General features: G+C 48.2%; 1 protein-coding gene across 3 annotated transcripts in view; it reads right to left on the bottom strand.

The window, feature by feature from the left end:
- CFAP74 (cilia and flagella associated protein 74) overlaps window positions 1–25,970 on the bottom strand; it is a 2,332,202-nt gene that overhangs the window by 82,150 nt on the left and 2,224,082 nt on the right. The window contains exons 39-41 of one of the 3 annotated variants that reach the window (XM_069610170.1): window positions 22,786–22,923; window positions 22,487–22,588; window positions 20,536–20,592 (exon numbers count right to left, since the gene is read on the bottom strand). In XM_069610170.1, coding sequence (XP_069466271.1) covers window positions 20,536–20,592; window positions 22,487–22,588; window positions 22,786–22,923 — 297 coding nt within the window. The remainder of the gene's footprint in view (window positions 1–20,535; window positions 20,593–22,486; window positions 22,589–22,785; window positions 22,924–25,970) is intronic. The other 2 variants (XM_069610171.1, XM_069610172.1) reach the window with 2 other exon arrangements.

A 25,970-nucleotide genomic window follows, 5' to 3' on the forward strand; every position in this document is an offset into this window, starting at 1 on the left:
TATTATAAGCATGTTTCCTTTTGATGCACAACAGTACATTCAAGGGATGAGTACCATGTTCTGATTTTCGTCACATCAAAGAATTGTTTATGAAAGCTATCCTATAATACAGCCGGCCACGCTACACTGGTTTTGCTGTGGTGACCAAAACATACCTTGCATAGAAGAATGTATGGTATTATCCTTCTTTCTCACGTTTTTATGCAAAGTAATTTTCGAATAATGTTGACCTTTTATTTTGCAGAATTTAGAATGCCTGCATGTGCGATTTTCAGTTGCCCTTCTAAGACCCATGAGAAATATGAAGGCACTACAATGCATGTATTCCCAAAGACTGTTGATCGAATAAGAGAATGGGTCAGATATTGCGGATATGCGCTGGAAGAGCTTGAAAGTAGAGTCAAAGATGTCTTGGAGGACAAGAGGAGTGATCAATTCCGCATCTGCAGCCTGCACTTTACCCAGAATATGTACGACCCATCCATATACACAAAGAAGAATCAACTCAGAACGACTCGAAAATTGCTCCCAAACGCAATACCGACTCTATTCGTTCACATGCCGCCTCAGGTGAATCACGGTTCCGGATTTAGCTGTAGCCTTGGGGTCATGAACAGGTAACTAAATGGACGGATTGGTGTTTTAGGTGTTTTTGTCCATTATAATACTTTTCATATTAGTAAGATTGTATTGCTTTTTAAATAAAGACCATTTTACTAAACATCTGTCCTTGGTTTTAGAAGCCTCATAGAAAATTGGTTTATGGGCATAGATACCTATGCTATAGTGTCCTTTGAAATAAGCATAATGTTTTCATAATCTGTCTACTTACATGCCAATTTTTTATTTATTTTTAAAAAAATCAATGTTATTAATTTTTAGAGCCAACAGAGAGCTTATACACAAGAACAACTTTGGACGTGTGCCCCCAAGAACTCCAAGCATAAGCTATAATTCCCTGATGTATTCACCCACCCTCCCCTCTGCCCCCTATAACATTGTCTCAGGACACGGGATCAGCTTGTCTGTGGAAACCCTCTTTGGGCAGCTCAGTCCGGACTTACAACAGTCAGTGACTGACCGACTCTCGGAGATCAAAAGCGATGTGTTCTATTCAAAGGCGGGTCGAGGGCCGGGTCGAGGGCCCCTGTAATCATCCGGGTGTGTCCTCCGTGGTGACGAATGACTCCCTGAATTGCAGGCAATCAGTCTCTATCTGTGCGCTTGAGCCTTGTATAGCTGCAGTGAGTCTTTCCATAGAGTAAATGTCCTTGGCCACTGCCACCGATTCTCTCCTCGTAGGAAGGGCTGCCCTCTTCCATGTTCTAGCCCGAGCGGCTCTAGCTGCCAAAAGTAGAGAGTGTGTCAGGTCCGGGAGTTTCTCCCAGTGTTCATCCCTTTGCTGCAGCCCAAAAATTAGCAATAACGGATCTTGCGGGTAGACCCCCTCTCCTGCCTCCCTGATTGAGCTGAGCACTTCTGACCAGTAAGCTTGAACTTTTTTACATGACCACCACATGTGCCAATAGTTGGCTTTCTCCCCACATCCATGCCAACAGAGAGGGACGGCATCCGGGAACATCCTAGAGAGAGTGATTGGGTCGTACTGCCACCTGTGGGGGAGTTTGACAGCATGCGTCTTGTATTGGCACGAGATTGATGTCTTAATGCTCTGCAGCAGAGTCTCCCCCAGAGACCATCCCTGATTTCACAACCCAGGTCCCTCTCCCATTTCCTTCTAAGGCTTTTGGTGGTTCCCTCACGGGGAGTCAGTAATGCTCCATAAAGGAGGGAGATGAGACCTTTAATTTCTATATGAGTATCTAGAATCTTTTTAAATGGTGTGAGCTTCCTTTGTATGCATGGGTTTAGCTTCGGCTTCTTTAGGACTTCCTTGAGCCGTAGATATAGAAGTGGGGAGAGCCTTCCAATTTCGAGTGCCTCCTCAAGCTCCTGTATACCTATAAAGGAGTCCTCCCGCAGCAGCTGTCCGACCCTACAGAGTCCAGCATCAAACCAAGACTGGTAATGTTCATGGCTTGGGATTTCCTCTATCACTGGTGTCGACCAAATGTGACTCATCGGGGAGGGCCATGTGGTCACCATTTCTCTATTCCCCTTCCCTGCTAACGCTTTCCACATTGTTCCTAGTATTGGGTGGTCCCTGATTCTTTTCAGGAGTTTTTTCAGTGGAACCCATAGCCATAGCCACTCACCTACCGTGACTGGGTGCAGGTGAAAGTTTTCGAGGTAGACCCATTGTTTAATAGGGTCTTCTCTAAGGTGTGGGGCCAATGCCCTGAGTTGGGCCGCTCTGTGATAGGTCTGTAGGTCTGGAAGGGCTACCCCCCCTCTTTCTTTGGGCAAGTTGAGGGTATCCTATTCTAGGTCTCCGGCCTTGCCATATGAACTTCGTTATACGCATTTTGGCTTCACGGAGGTAGGTTTCCAGGGCCTCCAGAGGGAGCATCTGGAAGAAATATAGCACCCTGGGGAGAAGATTCATCTTTATAGCATTTATCCTTCCCATCCAGGATATTTGTCCCTTCCCCCAGCCTTCCATTTCCCTGAATAGTTTATCAAACAATGGTGGATAGTTTGCCTGACTCAAATCCTCGTTAGGTCTAACAATATTGATCCCCAGATATTTTATTCCCTCTGTACAGATTTGGAGACCCAAAGGAGTCAATTCAGCCAGGTCTCTGTCCGTATCTGATGCAAAGGGGAAGATCATGGACTTTCATATATTTACCCTAAAACCTGAGAAACGGCCATACTGTTCAATGAGCTGCAAGGCAGCTGGGACTGACTTGGCCGGCTCTCTCAGGTGTAGCAAGATATCGTCTGCGTAGAGACTGAGCTTGAAGGTACGGTCCCCCACGTCAATACTCAGTACCATAGGGGAGCCTCTGAGGTATTCAGCAAGTATCTCCATGGTCATGGCAAACCGGAGCGGAGAGAGGGGGCAGCCCTGTCTCGTCCCCCTTTGGAGTTTAAAGATGCATGGCAGGTACCCATTGACCGTGACTCTAGCTGACGGGGCCACATATAGTGCTTTAATGGCCTGCCGGATCCCCTTTCCAAAGCCCAATTTCTCGAGTACCCCATGCAGGAATCCCCAGTCCACCCGGTCGAACACCTTTTCCGCGTCAATGCCCACCAGGACCGGGTTGTCCCCCCCAGTGCTGCTTCCCTCATGACATGTAGGGTTTTACGGAGGGTATCCGCCCCCTGCCTCCCCTGTATGAAGCCCACCTGATCTGAGTGGATCTAGCCTCGACGCAATAATCCTGGTAAATACCTTTGCATCCACATTCAGGAGGGAGATTGGTCTATAGGACCGGCAGTCTGTTGGATCCTTCCCTTCCTTTGGGATCACTGTTATTAATGCTTTGCCAAAGGAGGGGGGAGCCCTCCCCGTTGTCATGATGTTGGAAAAGAGACCTGCTAGGAACCCTGCCAGTTGGCTCGAGAACGCCTTATAGAAGCCTTGCGTATACCCATCCTCCCCTGGGGCCCTGCCCAGCTTCGACCCGATATTGCCTTGAGTACCTCCTCCTCTGTTATCGGGGCATCCAGAGCGGATGCTTCGGGGGTTCCAAGGATGGGGAGGGTGACCCCCCCCCCCAAGGTATGCCTTGATTGCTTCCTTCTCTGCCTCCTCTTCTCTCCCGTATAGGGTCTCGTAGAAGCCTGCACATTTCTCTGCAATACCCTCTGGATCTGATCTTTCTCCCTCTACCCCACTGGTTATTCTCGCCACCCATCTGTCCGCCCGCTGGCCTCAGAGCTTAGCTGCCAGCAGGGCATTAGAATTGTCGCCTTTCTCATAGTATCTTTGACGCAGGTGTTGGAAACCAGCTGCTATTTTGCCCAACTCCAGATCCCTCAGTTCCTGTCTCTTACCTCTTGCTATCCCCAGGTCCCTCTCCTTATCCGCCTCGCCTTTCCCTTCCAACCTCTCCAAAGAAAGTATCTCTGATCTCAACCTGTGACCCTGGAGGGTCCTGATCCTTTTTTTGGATGCCCCTTCACTAATCAATTTACCCCTCCAGGTTGCCTTCGCCACCTCCCATACTATCTCCTTGTTAACTTCTCTGGTGTCATTTAACTCAAAGTATTCTCTCATCGCCGTTATCATCTCCTCTTTAAAGACAGCATCCCTAAGTAGGAAGTCATTAAATTTCCATAAGGATTCCCTGATTTTCAGACCTGATACGCTAATATCTGACCAGACCAGATCGTGGTCCGACCAGCTGACCGGGCGGACCTCGCATGCGTGCACTCTGCTCATGTACTGGTGCTCTGTAAAGACATAATCAATTCTCGTCCTAGTGCCATGGACTGCTGAGTAGAAAGTGTATCCCTTTCTGATTGGATCTATTCCCTCCATATATCCACCAGGCCTTGCTCCCACATTAGATCCCGGAACCCCCCATGTGGTTGTCTACCTCTACTACCTATCGGGATTGTCGTCCCACTGCGGCCCAAGTCCCGGTCTGCCCACATGTTGAAGTCCCCCCCGCCAGGAGAAGGAGCCCATCCACTTTGGACATCTTCTCTCCCATGGCTTCTTGGATAAATTCCATCTGGCCCACATTGGGGCAGTATATGGACACTAAGGTGACTCTAGAGTTATGCAAATTGCCCAACACCACCATGGCTCTCCCGTCCTTCCTTCCCCAGTGGGTTACCTCTGTGAGCTTTTGGTTTCTGTGTAATAGGATACCGACTCCGCCTCTCTGTGCGTGGCCGGAAGCCCAGAAGGTCTGGCCCACATGTGATCCTGGGATAGCCCTCTCTTCCCCTTCACTGTCCTAGTCTCTTGCAAGAAGAGAACATCCACTTTTGCGTTCTTCATTTCCTTCCCCAAAAGAGAGCTCTTTGTTGGGGAGTTGAGCCCCTTGATGTTGAGAGAGCCCATCTGAGGGGTCTCGACCCGGCCCTTCCTCTCATTGTCTGCCATTAGTTCTTTGTCTTATGTCCATCGCCTTCCCGGTCCTGTAAAGGCTGCCCTGCTCCCTTCAGACGCTGAATCCACGCTGCGCTCGAGAACCCCAAACTGAAACTCCCTCCCTTTCCCCCTTCCTCCCCTGTTCACGACGCCTGCCAACAGGCAAGCCACCAGGGTAAATGAGTGTCTGTTCACCGCTGCTACCCTGGTGAGCTCTGTGTCCCCGGCCGTGGTAGCTGGACCAGCGCCCTTGCACTCCCTAAAGATATATCTTCCTTCACTTAGTCCTCTCCTATGTTCGACGTCGGAGTGTTTGGTTTCCTGAATTTTCTTCTGCCCTTTGTCTTCTTCTTCGTCGACCAGGGACCCTCAGGTTCTCTCCTGATTTCTGGTGTTGCCTGTATGCCCTCCTCGTTTCCTTCCTCCGTGGCGTCTCCCTTGAGCACGTGTAGCACTTGCAAGGCCTCCTTACCACTAGTCACTCTGTAATCTACGCCTGCTCATTCGAAAGATAAGGCAAAAGGGAACGACCACCTGTATCTTATGTCCTGGCTGGTAAGCCACTGTGTGAGCGTGCGGCATGCTCTTATGCGGGTGAGCGTGAGGGAGGACAGGTCCTGGTAAATCCTGATTGTGTCTCCTTCAAAGATGAAGCTCCCCAGCCTTTTTGCCTTCTCCAAGACCTCCATTTTCTCCCTGAAGCGGAGGAACCACACCACAATGGTCCTTGGACCTCCCCCTACGCCACCTCCACCTCGATGTGCTCTTTCCAGCTGGACTTCCTTGCCCCCTTCTATTGTAAAGAGTTGGTTTATCAGGCCTTGGACCTTCCTCCCCACGTCACTCTTTGCTGGGTCACGCCCATGATGCGCAGGTTATTTCGGCAATCCCTATTTTCAAGATCATCCATCTTCTGGATCATACCCTCCTCTCTTATTTCCAGAACTGATAGCCTCGCCTCGTATTTCATATCTAGCAGGTCTGTCTGGAGGTGATTATTTTCCATCCCTTCAATTTTTTCTTCCTGAGTGTCCACTCTCCCTCTAAGGTCTACTATTGAGGCCTGTATGTCGGTGCGGATCGCTTTGATCTCCTGGAGAATGTCCTTGAGGTCGTCTTTAGTGAGTGCTGCGGAGGGGGGTGTAGCTGCTCCCAGCATGGTGGTTCCATGGACCTCGCTCAGAGCTGTATGTGACCTGCGGAAGCGTTGCAGTGAGAGGATTGCCCCGGTGGCTAGGGTCTGCTCCAGGATCTCACTCTTAGTATGCACCTCAGGTGCGGTGTAGCTGCCAGGACTCTCCTGTCTGAAACTCAATGTTGTGCTCGGTGACACTGTCCCCTCTTTGTTTCAGGGATATCCTATTCCTGGTTGTGGGCCCCAGTGTTTGGCCGTGGCTCTGTGTGGGGTCCTAAGTGTAGGACCTGAGCCTGTTTTCCCAGGTGGGCCTCCGATGCCCGGTCCGGGGGGAGTGTGGAGCCTCTCAGAAAGGGCAAAGCCTCGCCGCCCCCCTCCTCGGGCACGTGGGATACCATGGTATGGTCCTCCTCGGGCACGTGGGATACCATGGTATGGTCCCAGAGGAGACAGGGGGGGGGAAGAGGGGGTGGAATCTCTGCCCTGAATCACCTCTGTCCAATCTCCCCCCCGAAATCTCCTCACCTCCTCCAAGTTGCCGGCTCCGGGTTGGGCCTTGCCAGATGAGTGATGCTGCCTGGTGTATGTCTTAAATTTCACAGAGCCGGCACTCCAAGCCCAGGCTCCTCCTCTGTATGCGCCTCAGCGCGTGGGTCGCAGATTAGGCTTCCCTGCTCTTGCGGCCGGTTGGGGGGGCCCCTATCTCTGTCCAGATGAGCTGCTCACGGGGTCCTGTGGGGCGCTCGACACCACTGCCCCGTTCTGGGAAGCAAATTGTCGGTGGGGGCCCAGGCAGTGCCCCTCTCCTTCTCCAGCTACGCGTGGATCTTTGTTTCAGCGGCGGCCGTCACACTGAGCCACTCGCTTGGGGCTGCGTGCGCCCAGGCACCACCCCAATGCCGGATATCGGGATGAGCACTGTAGGCACAGGGGGGGGGCCACAGCACTTCGGGCTTTGACGCAGTCCTCTCGGGGAACAGTGGTGCCGCAGGGCGGACAGCCTCCGGGGTCCCGCGCGCTGAGTTCACTCCTCTGCCTGCATCGCAGCTATTCTCTTCCGGGGCCTCGGACAAAGTCAACTCGGGGGTGCGCCCACCAGCTCAGTGGGGAAGATCCCCGCGGGGCACTGGTCCTCTCTGGATCCACTCCAAAATCCCGGCCGGGGATTGAGAAGGCGCACTAGGCCCTGCTGTGTTGGCGGAGCGTGAGCTTCACACGTCAGGCATGCTCCGCACCCCCTGGCGGTCTCCCATGCCAATCTTTAAGATTAGCATTTCTAAATCAAATAATATTTTCCCTTTACAACTCCATGACTATGCACTGAATATGAAGGAGCAAGATTCAGCATCCATGTCTTGCCTGGAGTCAACAACCACTTCGAGGGCGTGTCAGGTAGACCTACTTAGCTATTCAGTTCTGGAATTGTTTTATGCATGGAATTTGAGATAATCTGATCATATTTACGTACCGTGTCATTCGTTTACACAATGTTTCATTTGTGGAACTGACAGTTCCCTCGAATGAAAGAAAGTCGGTCCTAGATCTGATACTATTAGACAGTGACAATATTAGAAACAAGCAGTTTTTGCATAGTTGCTTGCAATATTTAGAACAATTTGAGATAATCTCATCATATTTACGTACCGTGTCATTAGTTTCCACAATGTTTGATTCGTGGATTGCTATTGATATGTACCAATGTCTGCGTCACAATGTGTTCAATTTCAATTGTTTCATCCATACTAATACAAGTACTGTGTTTCAGGGAGATGCTGAAGTTTCGACTACAATTACATCATCCCTTGCAGTTGATCCAGAGCCAGATGTATGTGTACTGAAAGTTCCATCGAATTAGATAATCTCATCATATTTACATATCGTGTCATTCGTTTACACAATGTTTAATTTGTGTTTTTTTTATAGTATGCACCATTGTCTCTGTAACATTGTGTTTGTTAAAATTCAAATTTTTTCAACCGTACTAATACAAGTACTGTGTTACAGGTGGATGATGAAGCTTTTACTACAATTACATCATCCCTTGTAGTTGATCCCGAGCCAGAGGTATGCATACTGACATTTCCCTCGAATGATAGAAAGTCGGTCCTAGATCTGATTCTATTAGACAGTGGCAGTATTAGAAACAAGCAGTTTTTGAAAATTGCTTGAGTGCAACAATTCGAAGAGTGTGCTTCGGACAGTCAACTTTGATCGAGTAAACTAGCCATCAATCAGGTGAAATCCCAAATGTATATTTTGACTAAATGACGTACACGATGTACGAGTTTATCTGTGTAAGCCATGTGTGCGAAGGAATAATTTGATTTCGAATACAAATGACTTAACAAATGACTTATTTTAAATGGATACTCTTTTCTAGGGATGTATACAAGATCCAGATATAGAAGAGGAGGCATGTGGATCTGAGTCGGTGGACCAGCTTGCTGTTGCTGACGTTACAGTAAAGAAGGTTTCAACGAAAAGCAAGAAAAATAAGGTAATTTATAAACAATTTAAATTTTTAACCAGTGTTTTGTGCTGGGGCCTTCATAATATGCTTTTTTTTAATGTAAACTGTCCAATACTGTATGTTGGATTTACATTGAACATATTCGTCCAACCTGTCTTCTAGTTGCCCGATGGTGTACGGACTATGCAGACACAGACAGTGACACAAATGAGAGATGCTGCTTGCCAAACTGATTTCACCATGGAGCAACTATTAATTGAGGTGCGGCATGTTCAGACTCGAGATGCATTTGCCCAATGGCCGGCAAATTAATTTAATGTGACCGGCGAAGCCAGCAAAGTGTTTTTGGACCATTGCTACAATGCGTCTGCTCCACCAGATGAAGATGAAACTGAATGTATTGAAGATGCTTTTGAATTGGTCGCAGACCACTTGACAAAATCCACACCTGCCAAAAAAGGGCCACCCAAAAACCAGTCGACATTGATGTTTTCTCCGATTCAGATTCAAGTAACAGACACTGAAATGACAGAGACTGAAGCATCAATACAATTGACCGAGGAACTAGACAAAGATCTCGACTACAGTATGTCCAGTTTGGCTGATATATCAACCACAGGTCAGTCAGAATCAACATAAATGCAGGATGACAGTCTAATAAAGGAAGCCAAATACATAGTATTCGACAGCAGCTTGACGGAGATTATAAAGATGCTGAAATGTGTACATTCAGTGAGAGGGGAAATATGTGGGAAGCCATTGGTGAATGTGACTTGTGTATCACAAGGCAGTAACCTCAAAATACATGCCACCTATGAAATGTTCCATGAAAAATGTTCATTGTCCGCTCAACCAATACAGTGGAAACTGCCAGCTGGCAATCTACTGTGTGCAGCAGCTTTACTTTTCAGTGGCTCTAGTTTCATTAAGTTGTCGAGTTTCTGTCAATTTGTGGGACGCCATTTCATTTCTAAAACGCAGTACTACAAATATCAACGTCAATATTTATTCCCTGCCATTAGTGAAGCTTGGAAAATTGAAAAATTGTCTATTCAAAGTACATTCTCTGAAAAACGGTTCAGGCTAGCTGGCGATGGACAGCGTGACAGCCCGGGATTTTCAGCAAAGTACTGCAAATACCACTTTCAGAACACAGAAAGTAAAAAAGTTGTGAGTTCGGTGGTCGTGCAGGTGTCTGAATGTAAATCCTCAGTGGCCATGGAGATGGAACAAGTTACTTACCTGTAACTGTTGTTCTCCAGCATGGGTCTGGCATGGATTCACATGCTCATGAATATTCCCCGTCGTCAGGCTGGGAATCCTCGGTAAAGAAAAAACCAGTATCAGTTTCGTTTCTGATCTGTCTTTCGTAGTAATAACCAATCACTGGTCTCTGCGTCATACTGACCACAGCCAATGACTGCCCTCTACCTAAGCACCGCCTCCGGCAGCCATCTTCAGATTTGGAAGCACGTGAAGTGGCAGTATGACCAAGTGAAGAGCCGCAGAGGGGTAGGCGGGAGGGTTCGCATGTGAATCCATGCCAGACCCATGCTGGAGAACAACAGTTACAGGTAAGTAACTTGTTCCTTCTCCAGCATGGGGTCTGGCATGGATTCACATGCTCATGAATAAAGAATACATAGCAGTACACACATGCACAACCACGGGAGGTGGCAAAGGCTCAACATTAAGCATTGCATCAAACTCAACATTAAGCATCTTACCTCCCCACCAGGCTCACCTCAGACGAACAGGTTGCGCAGCACTGCTTGGCCGACCCTGGACTCCTCCCTGGAATCCCGATCGACGCAGTAGAACTTCGTGAAGGTGTGCGTCGACCTCCACGTAGCAGCCCTGCATATGTCCAGCAGGGGCACACCAGAAAGGAACGCCGTGGTAGCTGCGATCGCTCTGGTGGAATGGGCTCTCGGACGGCCAGGCAGCGGTCGGTTTGCCAACCGATGACAGTACATGATACAGCCGGAGAGCCATCTGGAAATGGAAGCCTTCGAGAGAGCCTTCCCCTGATTGACAGGTCCAAAGTTCACAAAGAGTTGTGACGTCTTCCGAAAACACTTTGTGCGGTCCACGTAGAACTTCAGCGCTCTAGCCACATCCAGCGAGTGCAAAGTTCTCTCAGCCGGCGACGAAGGCGACGGGAAGAATACAGGCAACACCAAGGGTTCGTTGAGGTGGAAGTCCGACGGTACCTTGGGCATGAAGGAGGGGTGCGTCCTGAGCACTACCCTCGTGTCGTGAAAAGTCAAGTACGGGGCCTTGCAGGAAAGGGCCTGGATCTCTCCCACCCGTCGTGCAGAGGTGATGGCCACAAGAAACGCTGTTTTCCACGACAGAAACTTCAACGGGGCCGAGTGTAGAGGCTCGAACGGAGGTCCCATGAGCTTGGTCAGCACCACGTTGAGCTCCCACGCCGGGGCCGGAGCCTTCACCGGCGGGAACGATCTGAACAGTCCCTTCATGAACTCTTTCACCAGACGATGAGACCACAAGGACGTCCGCCCCGTGGTTCTGGTGTATCGGGAGATCGCAGCAAGATGAATCTTGATGGACGCGTGTGCCAGTCCAGCTTTGGCCAGCGTCAGCAGGTACGGCAGTACTTGGGGAGCCGTAATCCGTAGAGGGTTAATCTTCTGTGCGTGGCACCAGACAGAGAACCTCTTCCATTTGTGTCCGTAGCATTTAAGAGTCGAGGACGCCCTGGCCTTTGCAAGAACCTCTCTGCATTCGGCCGGTATGTCGTATCCTCCAAACTCTAGCGCTGCAGGAGCCAGGCCTGCAAGTTCAGCGATTTCGGGTCGTGGTGGAGGATGGCGCCTCCTTCCCTGGAGAGCAGATCCGCGTCCACCGGCAGCTTGATTGGCGGGGATGCTGACAAGTCCAGAAGGTCCGGGAACCATATCTGCCTCGGCCACGCAGGTGCGACGAGGATCATCCTGCACCGTGACCTCTTGAGCTGGTTGACGAGCCGGATTAGCAGTGGCAAAGGAGGGAATGCGTAGAGGAACAGGCCCTCCCAGGGGAACGAGAAAGCATCGCCCATGCTCCTCGCCTGGGGAAACCTGCTGGCGAACCTCCGGCACTTGGAGTTCGTCGCCGCCGCGAACAGGTCGATCTGGGGTGTGCCCCACCGTCGGAAGAGGCGATCCACTAGATCCTGCCGTAGTTCCCACTCGTGGCACGAGCGCAGCTCCCTGCTGAGTGAGTCGGCGATGGTGTTTTTTATCCCTGCCAGATGAAACGGCACCAGAAACATCCCTTGGGCGACTGCCCAATGCCACAGGTCCTGCGCCTCCTTGGACAGTGCTGGGGACCTGGTTCCGCCCTGTTTCCTGATGTAAAACATGGTGGTGGTGTTGTCGGTGAAGATCCTCACCACCTTGCCCTTGAGGGACGGAAGGAAGGACCTGAGGGCCCAAAACACTGCACGGAGCTCCAGGACGTTGATATGTAAGGATTTCTCCGTCGGGAGCCAAAGGCCTCTTGCGTGCAGATTTTCGGTGTGCGCCCCCCACCCTTCCAGGGAGGCATCCGTGGTCACTGTCTCCTGGTGGGCTGGGGTCTGGAAGTCCATGCCCGCCGTCAGATGCGCGCGGGTGCCCCACCACCGGATCGCTCGTCGGAAACTCTCGTCGAGTGTGATTCTTTCCTCAAAGCTGCCCGTCGTTTGGATCCAGCGCGCGTCCAGGAACTCCTGCAACAGGCGCATCCGGAGCCTGCACATGGGAATGAGGTAGATGCAGGAAGACATCATTCCGAGGAGGGACTTGATGGACCTCACCTTGGCCGCGTCGGCCACCAACATCCGCTGCACCTTGCCCAGGATGGTCCTGGTCCTCTCCTCCGACGGGGAGGCCAGAAGGGACACTGTGTTGAGCCTCGCTCCCAGAAACAGAGCGTCTTGCGCGGGTACCAGGTGGGATTTGGCGTAGTTCACGGAGAATCCCAGGTCCGTGAGAAGTTGGACGGTCCTTGCCGTGTGAACCACGGCGAGCTCCCTTGTCTTGGCTTGGATGAGCCAGTCGTCCAGGTAGGGGTAGACGTGGATCCCTACCTGGACGACGGTGCGAGGCACTTGGTGAACACCCTGGGTGCCGACCGTAGTCCGAAGGGGAGGGCTTTGAACTGGTAATGGCGCCCTTGGACCACAAACCTGAGGAATTTTCGGTGCCCCTTCAGGATGGGAATATGGAAGTAGGCATCCTCCAAATCCAACGACGACAGGAAGTCTCCTTCCTCCAGCTGACCCAGGACGTGCTGGAGGGTGACCATCCGGAACTTTTGCGCCTTGATGAACTTGTTCAGACGTCGCAGGTCCAGGATGGGGCGCCAACCCCCCGTCTTCTTCTTCACGAGGAAGTATCTCGAGTAAACTCCGGAGCCCCGAAGCCTCTTTGGGACGAGTTCGATGGCGCCCTTCCTGAGCATCGCCTTTACCTCCAGGAGAAGTTGAGGGACGTGAAGTTCTTTCCTGGCCACGGGGGGGGACGCGCGGACACTTTCTTTGAAACTCGAGCGTGTGGCCCCGGGCCAAGGCGTCCAGCACCCAACGGTCGGTGGAGATGGACTCCCACACGCTGACGAAGCTCGCCAGCCGGCCTCCCACCGTCCTCTGTAGGCCTCCTGAGACGACGAGCGGGTCGCTTGACGGTAGGAGGAGAAACCGCCGCCGGAACCTTTGGAGGCGCCCTTGCCTCCGCTGCTCCGAAAGGGCGTCCGTCGTTGTTGCAGAACTCCAAGGGCCCGGGCCGTCTCGGTGTCCGCTTTAATGGCCTGAAGGGAATCGTCCACTGTCTTCCCAAACAGGTTGTTCCCATCGAAGGGCATGTCCAGGACTCTGGTCTGAACGTCTTGACGGAAGTCCGTAGCCTTGAGCCATCCACGCCGCCTAAGGCAAACGCTGTTGCCCAACTGGCGGAACCCAGTGTCGGCGATGTCCGTCGCAACGGTAATGGCGTGGTCCGAAGCCACCTCACCTTCCTGCAGGATCTCCAGGGCCTCTGCCCTCTTGTCGTCCGGCAAGAAGTCCAGCAGGGGAGCCAGTTTGTACCAGAGCTCCCTGTCGTATCGGGCCACGATAGCCAAGGCGTTGGCAGCTTTAATCGTCGTTGCTGCAGACGAGATGACCCTGCGTCCCATAGCGTCCAATTTCTTTCCCTCGCCGTCCGGTGGGGAAGTCGATGTGGAGGCCGCACCCCCCCCCGCTTTCTTCCTGGCCGCCGCGGAGACGACGGAGTCCGGGGTAGGCTGCGCCCGGAGGCACAGGGGGGGCCGTGTCCGGGACCCGGTACTTTTTCTCGTACCGGTCTCTTCTAGCTGGCGTCGTGGAAGGGTTCTTGAGGAGGGTGAGGCCCTCATCCCAAATGTCGTCCAATAGAGGCACTGCGAGGACCGTCTTCCTCTTGGCCTCGCGCCGCTGATAAAGGAAACCTTCCTTCTTCTTCTCCTCAGGGCAGAGTTGGAAAAGCTCGGATGCCCTGGCGATCATGGAGTGCAACGATCCAATCTCGTCGGGCGGAGAAGCCCTGGTGGGAGGCGACGACAGTACATCCTCGTCGTATACCTCGTCGTCCGTACCCGTCGCTGCCGTGTCAGTCCCCGTATCATCCCCTCGGGTGGACGGGGAGGAGGGCTGGAAGGGGCGCGACGGCTGAAAAGGAGGAGGAGGGTGGATCCTTCTTTTCTTGGTAGGGGGAACCCCAGAAGGTCCCGGTTCTGGGTCCCCCGACGGGAGAGGTTCCGTCGGCAACGGTAGTCTCGTCCTTATCTCTGAGCATAAGGACTGTATAGCCAACAAAATGGCCGCCGAGCTGTCTCGCGGCGCTGGCAGAGGGGAATCCGGCGGGCGATCAGGGGCCCCGTCGGTACCCTCGACGATGTCGTCGTCACCTGCGTCGGGATCCATCCCGACGGGCCGGTCTTCTTCCACGCCGAGGCCGTGGCTTAAGACCTCGACCAGCTCCTCCTCCGAGGGTGAGGCCGAATCTACGACGACGCCCTGCCCCCCCTTTTTCTTCCCCACGGGGGTCCTATCGATGGGCACAAAAGAGGACTCCCTCCGAGGTGGCAGGGAGACTCTGAGCCCCGAGGTCGCCACCACTGGTGTAGCCTCCACAGGCTGAGCCAGGGCCGCCGCGACAGCTTCGATAGAGGGCTTGGCCGGATGGATCAAGGCCTTCACCACCTTAGGTGCGCTCACCGCCTTATCCTTGAGGGGGGGGGACACTGCCTCGCTCCCCCTCCGCCTTCGAGCTCGACCGGGGCCTCTCCAGGAGCCTCGCCGGGTGCTCGGCCTTCCTCTTACCCGACCCAGAGCGTTGGCTCGTGGTTGATGGTGCCGGGGAGGGTGCGCCCAGCCTGGCGCCCGTAGAGCCCGACCGTTCGGCGCTCCCGGTGCCAGCGGACTCGCGGTGCTTGGCCTTATGTTGGACCCCCGTCGCCGGGGCGTCCTCAAAGGTCTTAGAAGACCGCTCGGATTTCTTCCTCTTCTTCTCGCCGGACGGGCTCTTCCCTTCCAGCCAGTTGGCGAGACGTTGATGGCGGTCCTTCATGGTCCGCTCCAACATGTTGCCGCAAAACGCACAGTCCTTCTCCACGTGCGTCTTGTCCTTATGTAAGCAGTAGAGACAAAGGGAGTGTTCGTCCTCCTTAAAGACGTTCTGGAGCTGGCATCCAGGGCAGATCCTGAACAGCTTTCCGGGCGTCGAGCTTCCCTTCTCCTGGGCCATGTCCGGGCCTGAGAAACTTCTGGAGTCCTCCAAAAGCGTAGCTCGACGAAATCTTCACCCTTGAGGGGCGCAGACGAATCCGACACGGGTCCCCGTTGATCGGATGGAGAGTCGGTGGAGCTTGAGGCTCTTTTGACCGAAAAAACGAAGTTTTTGAGAAAAAACGTGAAAAAATAGCACTAACGCTCGAGAGCAATAGCACGAGGATCCCAACACATGAACGTGCGGTAAAAATCTGAAGATGGCTGCCGGAGGCGGTGCTTAGGTAGAGGGCAGTCATTGGCTGTGGTCAGTATGACGCAGAGACCAGTGATTGGTTATTACTACGAAAGACAGATCAGAAACGAAACGGATACTGGTTTTTTCTTTACCGAGGATTCCCAGCCTGACGACGGGGAATATTCATGAGCATGTGAATCCATGCCAGACCCCATGCTGGAGAAACTTGGTTTTCAGAAATCACTGGAAGATCTACAATCGAGGGGAATGCAAATCGACCTCATAGCCACGCATAGACACGTTTCAATAGCCAAGACAATGAGAGAGCCGTTTCCAAATATTCTCCATCAATTTGATGTATGGCATGTTGCCAAATCCATCAATAAAAAAATGTCAGCTGCAGGGAAAAAAAAGGTTCCGAAAGTATTTCACAGTGGTCCCAGTCTTTCAGCAATCATCTTTGGTGGAGCTCCAAAACTTGTGATGGGTCTGTGTAAATTCTACTAGAAAAATGGCAGTCACTGATGCACCACTGTTCCAACGTTCACTCTTGGACAGAAAACCAAAATTTCCACCAATGTGAACATGGCCATTTGTCTCCGGAGCAGGAATGGAAGAAGAAGTGATTGATTCCATCTTCGCCTGCACACAAAGCGCTTGTGAAGATTGTGTTTGATAAAACTCTATCAAGAGATCTGAAGGGACTTGCAGAATTCTGTCACACGGGAGATTTGGAGGTGTTCCACAATATGTGCCTAAAGTACAGGCCAAAGAGATTGCATTTCGGCATTCGAGGGATGAAATATAGGACATTACTAGCGGTATTAGCGCATAACGAGGATGTAGGCCGTGAACAATCGAGGACTGCGGGAAACCTTGAGATGCTTCGCTACACTATGGCCTTTACAAAAAGAAGCAAAAAATGGGTGGTCAAGCCAGTATATGAGGAAATGGAATTTGATTTTGCGAAAGAGCTTATTATTAATGTTTTGGAGATGCATAATCATGGAATTGCGTGAGATTTTGTTCAGAGTACACATACATTGCCACAAAACATTGCCAATGTGCCCTGTCCACCTAAAGCAGAGCTCGTGGAACAGTTCAAATCCAGGTACAAATGATTACCATCTGTTTTTTTGATCAACAATGTTTTTATGAAGTATCCAACTAAAGCATCCAATTTGTCTGTCAAAATGTATCCTCTTTGTTAATTCTTTTTTCATCTAGTGCAGTTTTTACAATTGCCTTACAATGTAACGCTGTGCTTTCACAGTTCACAGTTTCGTTGAGCTACTGTGGGACCTTCCCTGATCGTGGGAGGGCCAGATGGATAATAGTGTGAAAGAAACTTTGCGGTTCGGGAGTTGCATTACCATACAGTTGCCCAAATAGCTGAATAACTGCTCGTCCCACAAAAGGGATGAGACCTAGGCTACATAAGGGAAGGAGGTGGGGCTATTGCTAGACACACTTTTGCTCCTTTTTGTGTACCCCCAACTACAATTTTGGAGCAGGGCGCATTCTGTCATTGCCAAGTTTCCCCTACCCCTCAGCAGCGCCTCGATCATCGAGCAAGGACAGCCCCCACATTTTTCCTCCTGTGCCCGTGGATCACAATTCCAGTTCTCATGGATGCGGTGAGCCAAGATGTTGCAAACTAAGAATGTATCTTTATTCTGAGTGAAGGTCACCAGCTTTGAATTTTTGCTTTCGAGCTGAGGAAACCCACACATCGCACACACAGTATATGGTTCAATTGTTTTTTGACCTTGAGAGAAAGGGACCATTCCGAAAGGAATTGAATCAAAGGAGGGGTTTAATAATGTGAGATATGATAAGGTTCTCCATTCCAAAACTGGACTATGGAACATGTAAGTTCAGTTTATGAAAACTCGTTGATGCGAACAGAGTCTGCGTTATGGTCTGAGTTACGCCAAGAGAATGGAAATTCCGAATATGATGTAAGTTTGACTTTCGACGATTTTATGCCCGAACAAGTATCAACTTATCATTAGCTGACCATTATTGCTGGGTTACATTGTACTTGTTTGTTCTGTGTGGCATATCGCAACGCTAATGTGGTTCAAAGCTAATATTTCATTAAAATGCCATCTATGTGCACCTCGAATTGTAGTGTCAACTTCCCTATCCCGTTTAGAGCTGAACATACTCCATAGCACTATCCTCTGAAGCAAATTGTGTAGTACTTTCCACGTTGTTTTCTCTCTGTTCACATTATTTCACATCTGTGCTAATTGTTAGTTTTAACTCGATGCCAAATTAATAAGTAAAATGATAAATTGTAATAAAGACTACTTAGACACATTTCTATTATGTTTTCCAAACAGGTACATCCTGCCATTCTGCGATTGTCATCGATTCCAGATACCAACTGATGGTTTCTTCAACCGGCAGCTGCAGATACATGTCAATAACTGGATATATTTGACTCTTTTTTGGGACGATCGTCAAGGGCCGATATGCCCTTACGCGGTACCAGCCATTAGGAGCAACATAACATCCTTTACTGTGGTCTAGCCCCAAGTTGATGCACAAGACCTGCAATTCACTGTGCAACCAAAGCGCTTCTTTTCCCCAAACGAACACCCTATGTACCCAAAAGGAACACTGCGTGACTCACGATAAAAAAAATCCAATTTGATTGAATATGGCAATAGCCAGATGTTCTCTGAGCGTTTATTGTGAAATAAAAGTACTTTACAAATTGTAAAGTCTTGCTGTTTCCTTTTAAAGTACAGTTTTATATTCTGAATTGTGACGCGCTGTGTTGTGAGACTATGTGTGTTGATTTCTGGGTTCTGCGTCACATCACGTAGGTGATAACTGGGCGCGTTTGGTTACGTTGCCCAGTAACGTCACGAAGAAAGGAAGAGAATATCACTAGGTTTGGTGATGTCAGGCTCAGGGGCGGGGGGATATGATTTAGTGCTGCAAGGGCAGTCCTGCTTGTGCGTTGGGGCAACGGATAAGATTATCACAAGATGGCCGCGCCCTGCGGCCTGATTTTGCATGTTTACAAAAGAGGAAAACTACGGTAAGGTGCATTGGAAATGTTTGTGCAATCGATCAACGTATGCTTAAAAACACATGCCCGAACCCTCGGGACAATAATATTTCTGAGCGCACTATTCCTTTAAGACCAGTAACCCCTGGCAACCCCCCCCCACCCAACAAAGCTCTTTACTTCCAGTAATGTTTAACATCTGCATGCGCACCTGGCAACTATGTCATTGGATAAGGAGAGATGTCGGTGCTTGAATGTTTCACAAAATTGAGATCCCGGTCAAAGGGAAATATCACAATAACCAGATAACACTACCCACCATGAGGACAACTGGCACCAACCCCTAAACTAGCCATTAAAGTTTTTAAAAAAAGCACCAGGCTCTGGATTGACTCAGACTATTCCTTCTCAGAAGAAATAAAAGCAGCGATAAAGAGCATCAGTATCTTAAATTCCACGCTGCAAAGAAGTGCAATTCCATATCCACAAACAAAATATTGGGTTGAGCTCACTGGGCCCCAGTTTTGCCTCTAACATCTATTGTAGCTCTGTTTACTGGTGCCAGTAAGAATACATTACAGAAGTTCAAACAATGAAAAAGCATTTAGCTAGACTCTGTCTAAAACATGATAAGTCTGAAGGCATCACCCCAGCTCATCAGATTTAAGACATTAGGAAACATTAGTACCCGGCGGGGGCGTGGCTTTGTCCTTACAGCCAATGGGGAGGCTCGGAACGGCGATATGGGGAGGTTTGGAATTGAGTTATTATCATACGGTAATCCTGCCACTCTGAGCTTCTTTAAAACTAGTGGGCGCCATCTCCCCCACCCGCGAACAAGGTAAGTGCTGTGCCCTCTTCCATCTCCCCCATCCGCATACCCCCTCCACCCTTTTTCCACAAATTTCCCTCCTTCGCCCTCCAGCCCCACTTACCTTCTCTCTTTTAGTTCCTTTTCAGGAGCAGACTCGCCAGGTACACTTCTCTCACCAGCACGCCCGCTCCCCATCTGCAACTCATTTTTTTTTTACTTTTTTCATAATGGCCACCATGGAAAGGGAGCAGTCTCTATGTGTAGTCCATTCTCCGTCTTAATGGCGGCCATTTAAAAAAAAAAAACTTTTTAGAACTGTTTTAAATGGCCACCTTGAAGAGGGGGAACGGACTTCATTTCTCAATCCATGGCAGCCTTTTATTTGATGTTTTTTGGGTTGCGAAACGCCAGAGCCTCTCGCAAGCAAAAAAACACGCTATTAGTACTCCCGTCTAAAGGGCCGGGGTACTAATGTCAATAAGCCCCTTGCCAGGGGGGTGGGCATTGCAGCATCAGGTAATGACTCAGGCCTTTAGTTAGGGCCCTGGCTTCGCTCGGGCCTGTAACTATGGACCTGGGGCATTACCTGATGCCGTGTAACCCCAGATCCTCTAAAGAAGAAATGGATGCAAATGCAGGCCAATTAAGAAACAAACATTTAGCACTGCAAAGTGGCCATACGTTTGCACACTGGTAATAAACATAGCACTTAAATACATAGTTAACTAGTCAGATCGATGGCAGTTTTGGATATGGAATGACCACAACACCAATGATGTAATGTATAGGCCTAACTTTGATTTGGTATATATCTCTAAGAGCTGTTTTGCAATTAGCAGAGCGTTCAACACAGATATTCTACATGTTTAATATAGGAGTGAGAATGCCGTAAAAATCTGTTAGTATTGTAAATCATACAGATTTTGGCTGCTATATTTTCCTTTTGTACTTCCACAAAAACCTTGAAATCAATGCCACCTATCCTGGGCAGTGCGACTCAACCACAAAACGGCCTTTAAACTGTGGAACACTAATTGCCGGGGGGGGATAAAACTTTGAATCAAAATCTCTTTCGGTTTGGAAAGCTCCTTTGTTAAGGGTCCCTGGGAATTTCAAAAAACCTGCACGGCGCTGTATAGTACTGTCTTCATATTTCTGTCTGGACTGACCTCTTTCTGGATTCCTGATATTTTCTGATCTGTCTCTGCTGCAACTACCTTCTGCTCCTGCAACTTGCCAGAAACATGTATTACTCAGTGGGACAGTGCAAGAGGACAGAACAAGTATCTGAAACAAGGAGCTACTTCATGCCCGACTTTATCTTGTGGACACCCATGTATTTAGCATTCGATTTTGATGTGTCAGTGCAGGAAGAGATCGTATTGAACAATTCTTTGTGTGCAAAACCTGGATAAGTTCAACAGAAAATAATGCATTAAACTTATAATAATGGAAATAGTAGAAGGAAATCAGAAGCATGGTGTAGCTTCGGGCAAGTGTAGTGATATTTCAGGAAATAACGAAGAGAAGCTTTGATCACACAGGTAGAACTGGCATTGCACAAAATGCGACAAAAGGGAGATGATGAGAGCAACATGAAATTGATTTCACCAAAAACTGTGCATCAATTCCTGTGATCACTGGGCACAGAACAGGGTTCAGCAGCACACAACACTGCACAGTACAACACAGAGCCCATAATTCGCAGTCTGAATGAATTGTAGGTTTCAGAGCAAAAGAGTAATTTTGTATATTGCCAAAGTAAAAACTGGGGTTAAAAAAAAGTGAAAGTCAACAAGCGAGATGTGCCTACAGCCCAGTAAGGAAAGAATTGAAAGTAAAATTATCTTTAGCCCATGGTTTTATCTTAAAGAAATTTCAGAGGTCCTAGCTTGCTTTATCATTTCCTTGGGACTTTTTGTATGAACTGAAACGTAATAACCCTCAAACACTTCTCACTTTGATCACATTACTTAACATTATGTAATCAATTCTTTTTTTTTAATGAACTTACCATTGGAAACCAGTCTGTGAGTGTGGGGCAGGAATTCAAACTTGTTTTGGACTGCGTTGTCTTACTTTCAAGACAAACGCGTTACCCCTGATCCATCCTCCCAGCACTAAGGCAGGGACCAGTCCTCACATAAAGTTGCAGGTTCCTGCCCACATGGGGGAATTTTGTACAAAATCCACACATTTTAAAAGATCCATAAAATTATAACTAGACATTTGGCAAATTAACACAACATGTCAGAAAGAGATGTATAAGACACACTTGACCGTTCAATGTTGCCAGAAGCAGATTTAGGTTTCAATTCTTATTGGTAGAGGCATAGTTTACCATGGAGATTATCTGATGTCAGCATGCCATTGAGAATGTTGGGCTAGCAGGAATCATCCGACATTAACTAGTAAGGGACATAAATGCTAGGTGCTGGGTGCTTTCATGCATGAGAGATGACATGGCGTGACGACATCACATAACAGAAGTGTCCACTATAGTGGCTACAGGTGCACACTGGAGGATGTTTGTAGGAATTGGACTGCTATTTAAATGATGTGGATTTCACATAGATGAAGAATCCATAGAGTAATGATACTTTGCTTTTACAGAGCAGACTTTACATCCAAGTATTTACCATGTGGATTGCACATGTATGGGATATAGAAAAATATATTCATGGTGGCTACGATAATCCTAGTCTTTGCTCCCTCCTTCACAACTGGTGGAGAACAGATGTCACTACTTTTTTTAGTTAGGTCTGCATGCATTGCAGGCTATTTCCAACCAACTGCAAACAATAATTTCAGCTCCTTCTGAATATTGAGCTGGCAATCCATTCCTTTCAATTAATGGTAGTCAGCCCCTGGTGTTGCATGTCTATGCAGGTTAAAGGAGTGTTTAGTGGCCATGCATCTAACATTGGATAACTCTGTATGTGGGATCTAGACTACAAAACCCCTTCGGTAAGCAACAGAGGACATTGGGATTTAATTGTGGCTGTTAGCCACAGGGTCTGCGGGTCGTGGTATTTAAAACAAGCTGACATGGATCTTCTGTCTTTTCTGGTTCTACCATACCCTGAAAATTAAAACAACACAGACTCTGTACACTTCTACCTTTGTATTTTGAGGTGCACTGGGATCCTTTTGGCCTCCTGACAGTTTCTTAGCACCTCCCTCTGCTGATCTATCTGAAGTATTTAGCAACTGCTCCTGCAACTTTCACAACAAAACATAACTTGGTTTATTTAAAGGTAACACAGAGTTCAACATGCTTGGCTAGACAAGACAACATAGTTGAGACATGATTTTCCATTGAGCCACTCACCACTTCCTAAATACAATGTTATTTCTGTTTAGCCAGTAGACTTGACGATAGTCAACAGGATACACTTAGTTTAAAAGCTGAAACTTACATCATGTCCCGCACGTGGTGTCCATGAAATGTTGATGGGTTTTCTCTGTCCGGCCTCAACAGATCCTTTTGCAAGGTCAATTGTGAACCCTTTCTGCTGCAGTGTTGATATGCCATCCAAAGAAAACTCCACTGCCTGCTAAGAAAGGGAGGGAGAGTTATTAACTAGCAATTAATCTGTTGCTCATGGATGAATTTATGTAGAGGCTAAGCTTGCAAAAAGGAGAGACCCGAGTATAATTTTTGGAGGGATGCTAGATGAACTGTTATGCTCCAAAGACTCCCTGCCCCAGCTTTATCATGAGTGCAGTTGCATGATGTTGAGATCTTCCCTTCTCTCTTGTGGGCCTATAGGCAACAGGTCTCTGTGGGTACGACACAAATGGGCACGCATCAACTGAAGCAAAAGTGTCACTGGGAAACATTTTCACTTTATCTGTAAAAGGGGAAAGGTCAAGTAGGATGATTTCCATTATAAACAACTTCGGAGGAGACACATTATTTATTTTGAATTTTATAATGCACTAACAGGGGCGCAGCTTCAAAGCAGATGGGAAAAACAAAACAGGGCAACAGGTACAGTAAAGAGGTGCTACATACATAACAAGGAATAGGAAGCATGGGCTGGGGGGTATGCAGTAATAAAATCGCGGCAAAAAAGTCAGCTGTACAAATAAATTGCGGACAAAATGCTGTGATTTGACCCAGTAAAGGTGCACCCCATTATACCATTTAAGGGAAGCCGGGGATTGCGGGGGTGTCCACCGATCCCCTTAAATAGTATAATGGGTCCAGGGGTGTCTATTACATTTTTTGCCACGATTCTTTGTGTAAACAGCAATTTTTGCCGCAATTTTAACACATGGAACCGGCTGGGGCGTGCCCAAGTAGTCTGCTTAGTTGCGGTCAGTATCCAAGATCTGAGCTGATGGTTGGGCTACAGAATGGGGGCGAAGCATTTGCTGCGGCACCACAGATTACAGAAAGTATGGTTCTAACAGGTTATTCATATTCCAACAAGCATAAAACAAATGGGCACAGGAACAAGTCAAGTAACCTTTAGCGGGTCCTAGGTAGGCAAATTAGAGGTCATTAAAGGAACACACACACACACACACACCCACACACACACACACACACACACACACCACACCCCCCCACCCCCCCCCCCCCCGCCTGAATGGCCTTCAGCATTGAGACAGGGACACCGAAGAAAGCCCAAGCAAACAGTTCCCTTAATTATAAATTTGTCACGTTGCAAGTAAAAGCAAAAGAACAACGCATTTCGCCGTGCTCTCACCGCTTGCTCACGTTATATATATGGTGGATTTTGTGAAACCGCATTGGCAAATTTGCCATGACTAAACCAGTGTTGCCTTAACCACGGCATAAAATGTGTGGTAGGGTAATGTATAGCAGTCATGGGGGGAGTGGAAGTTATTTGACTAATAAACACAGATATGTGAGAGTTAGATATTCTGTTCATGTGAGCAGATATTTACATTACATTTGAACCTTTTCAGGGTATGTTCTGTTTTTGTGGTTGGTCCAGCATTTTGGTTCTTATACTGCGAGCAATCTCTTCCCATTTTTCAGTTTTTTGAAGCAGGGTGTAGTTAGTTTGTTACCCTGTAATAATCCTAGCAATCTTGTAAGGACATATTTGTTCATTAAGGTTTCAGGTATTTAGGAGCAAACATTTGGATGATTCTTAAAGTTAGCCTGTTGATTTTTGTGTGTTATTCTCTTTGTGACTGGGAGCTAGCAATGTTTTTTCAGGCCTACTGAGATATGGTTCCAAGGCTTGAGCCCCATAATAAATCTAGCTGTTTTAATTTGGATATGTTGTAGTTGGTCTATTTGGTTTTCAATTAGTCCTAGATAGAGACTACTTAAATAGTCTAGGCTTCGGTCAACCCAATTTAATGTGTCCTTTACAAGAAGTGAAATTTCTCACACGAAGGTGGAGCAAAAAGTGCACTTTTTGGGTTAGAGAGTCTATTTGTGTTTGTAGTGAGAGTTTAGTGTGCAATATGAGGTCTAGGTTTTTCCCTGGACCGACCGGGTGGCTGCTTTACCAATGAGAAGTGGCTATTTAAAAGGACAGTTTACTGATGTTGGGATCACAAGGAAGATAATAATTGCATTGGAGGCATTAAGGCAAATATTATATACTGTCCAATCCTGCATTCTCAGGAGGAGTTTGGGTTTCATGTTTTTTTACCACAGATTTTTTACCAAATTTAAACTCATTTCACATGAAAAACCACACCCACATATAAACTCAACAATATCCCCTTTCCCAAAACAACCACTTTCTTTCAGTTTTAAATGATCAATGAATTTCATTGCAATTAATATTCTGCACTGAAAAATGTGTGCAGTGAATATTCTGCGATGAAATCACTGGGTATCATTCAGTTATACGATTGTTCTTATTAGGTTCCAGGTTCAGCAGTAGCTAAGAATCATCCTTGTATAATTGGAATGATTTTGAGAAAAGATTGACAATGGCTGCTATGGGTTTAATGTAAACATTAAATAGCTAAGGAGATGGGATGGAGCCATGGGACACTTCGCACTTTAAGGGAACATTGTTGAGTTGAAGTCTCCCATTTTACCTCTGAGGGTACAATCATCAAGGTAGTTGGTGATCTACTCCAAAGCAATACTATCTATTCCCATATGAACATTTAATATGTGTATTAATAAAAGAAATGCTAGATGTGGGTTTGAGGTTTTTGGGTATCTCTTACTCAGCACTCAATATTTTTGAAGGGTTGCCATGTTGACAGCTCTAGAGACTTTAGGATACTGTCAGATGTTGCTGATAGGCCACACAATTCGGTCAGTGGTTCTACCAGGTAAGGTATGCATTCCTTGATCAACGTGTTTGTGCATTGGTAAGATTGTTCATCTGAGGTGTAAAGTTTCTTAGAGATATTAATCAGTTTCCCAGTGTGTGACGGAGTTGAAGTCAATAAACCTAGGCTGATGGTACTGGGTAATTGTGGCTGCTCAATCGGATCCTTTCAGGTGATCAACAATGTTGATTTGAATTTTGGAGTTCTGGCCATTTTATCCTGAAAGGCTGTAGCACGAGAAATATACAGGCCCTCTGAGGGTTTGGCTTGATTACTAGTTGTATATCAGAGGGTTAGTTAATTGTATATCTTGCCAACTTCT

Source organism: Ambystoma mexicanum, chromosome 8 (genome assembly GCF_040938575.1).
Source record: "Ambystoma mexicanum isolate Mex_15411 chromosome 8, UKY_AmexF1_1, whole genome shotgun sequence".
Lineage (NCBI taxonomy): Eukaryota > Metazoa > Chordata > Amphibia > Caudata > Ambystomatidae > Ambystoma > Ambystoma mexicanum.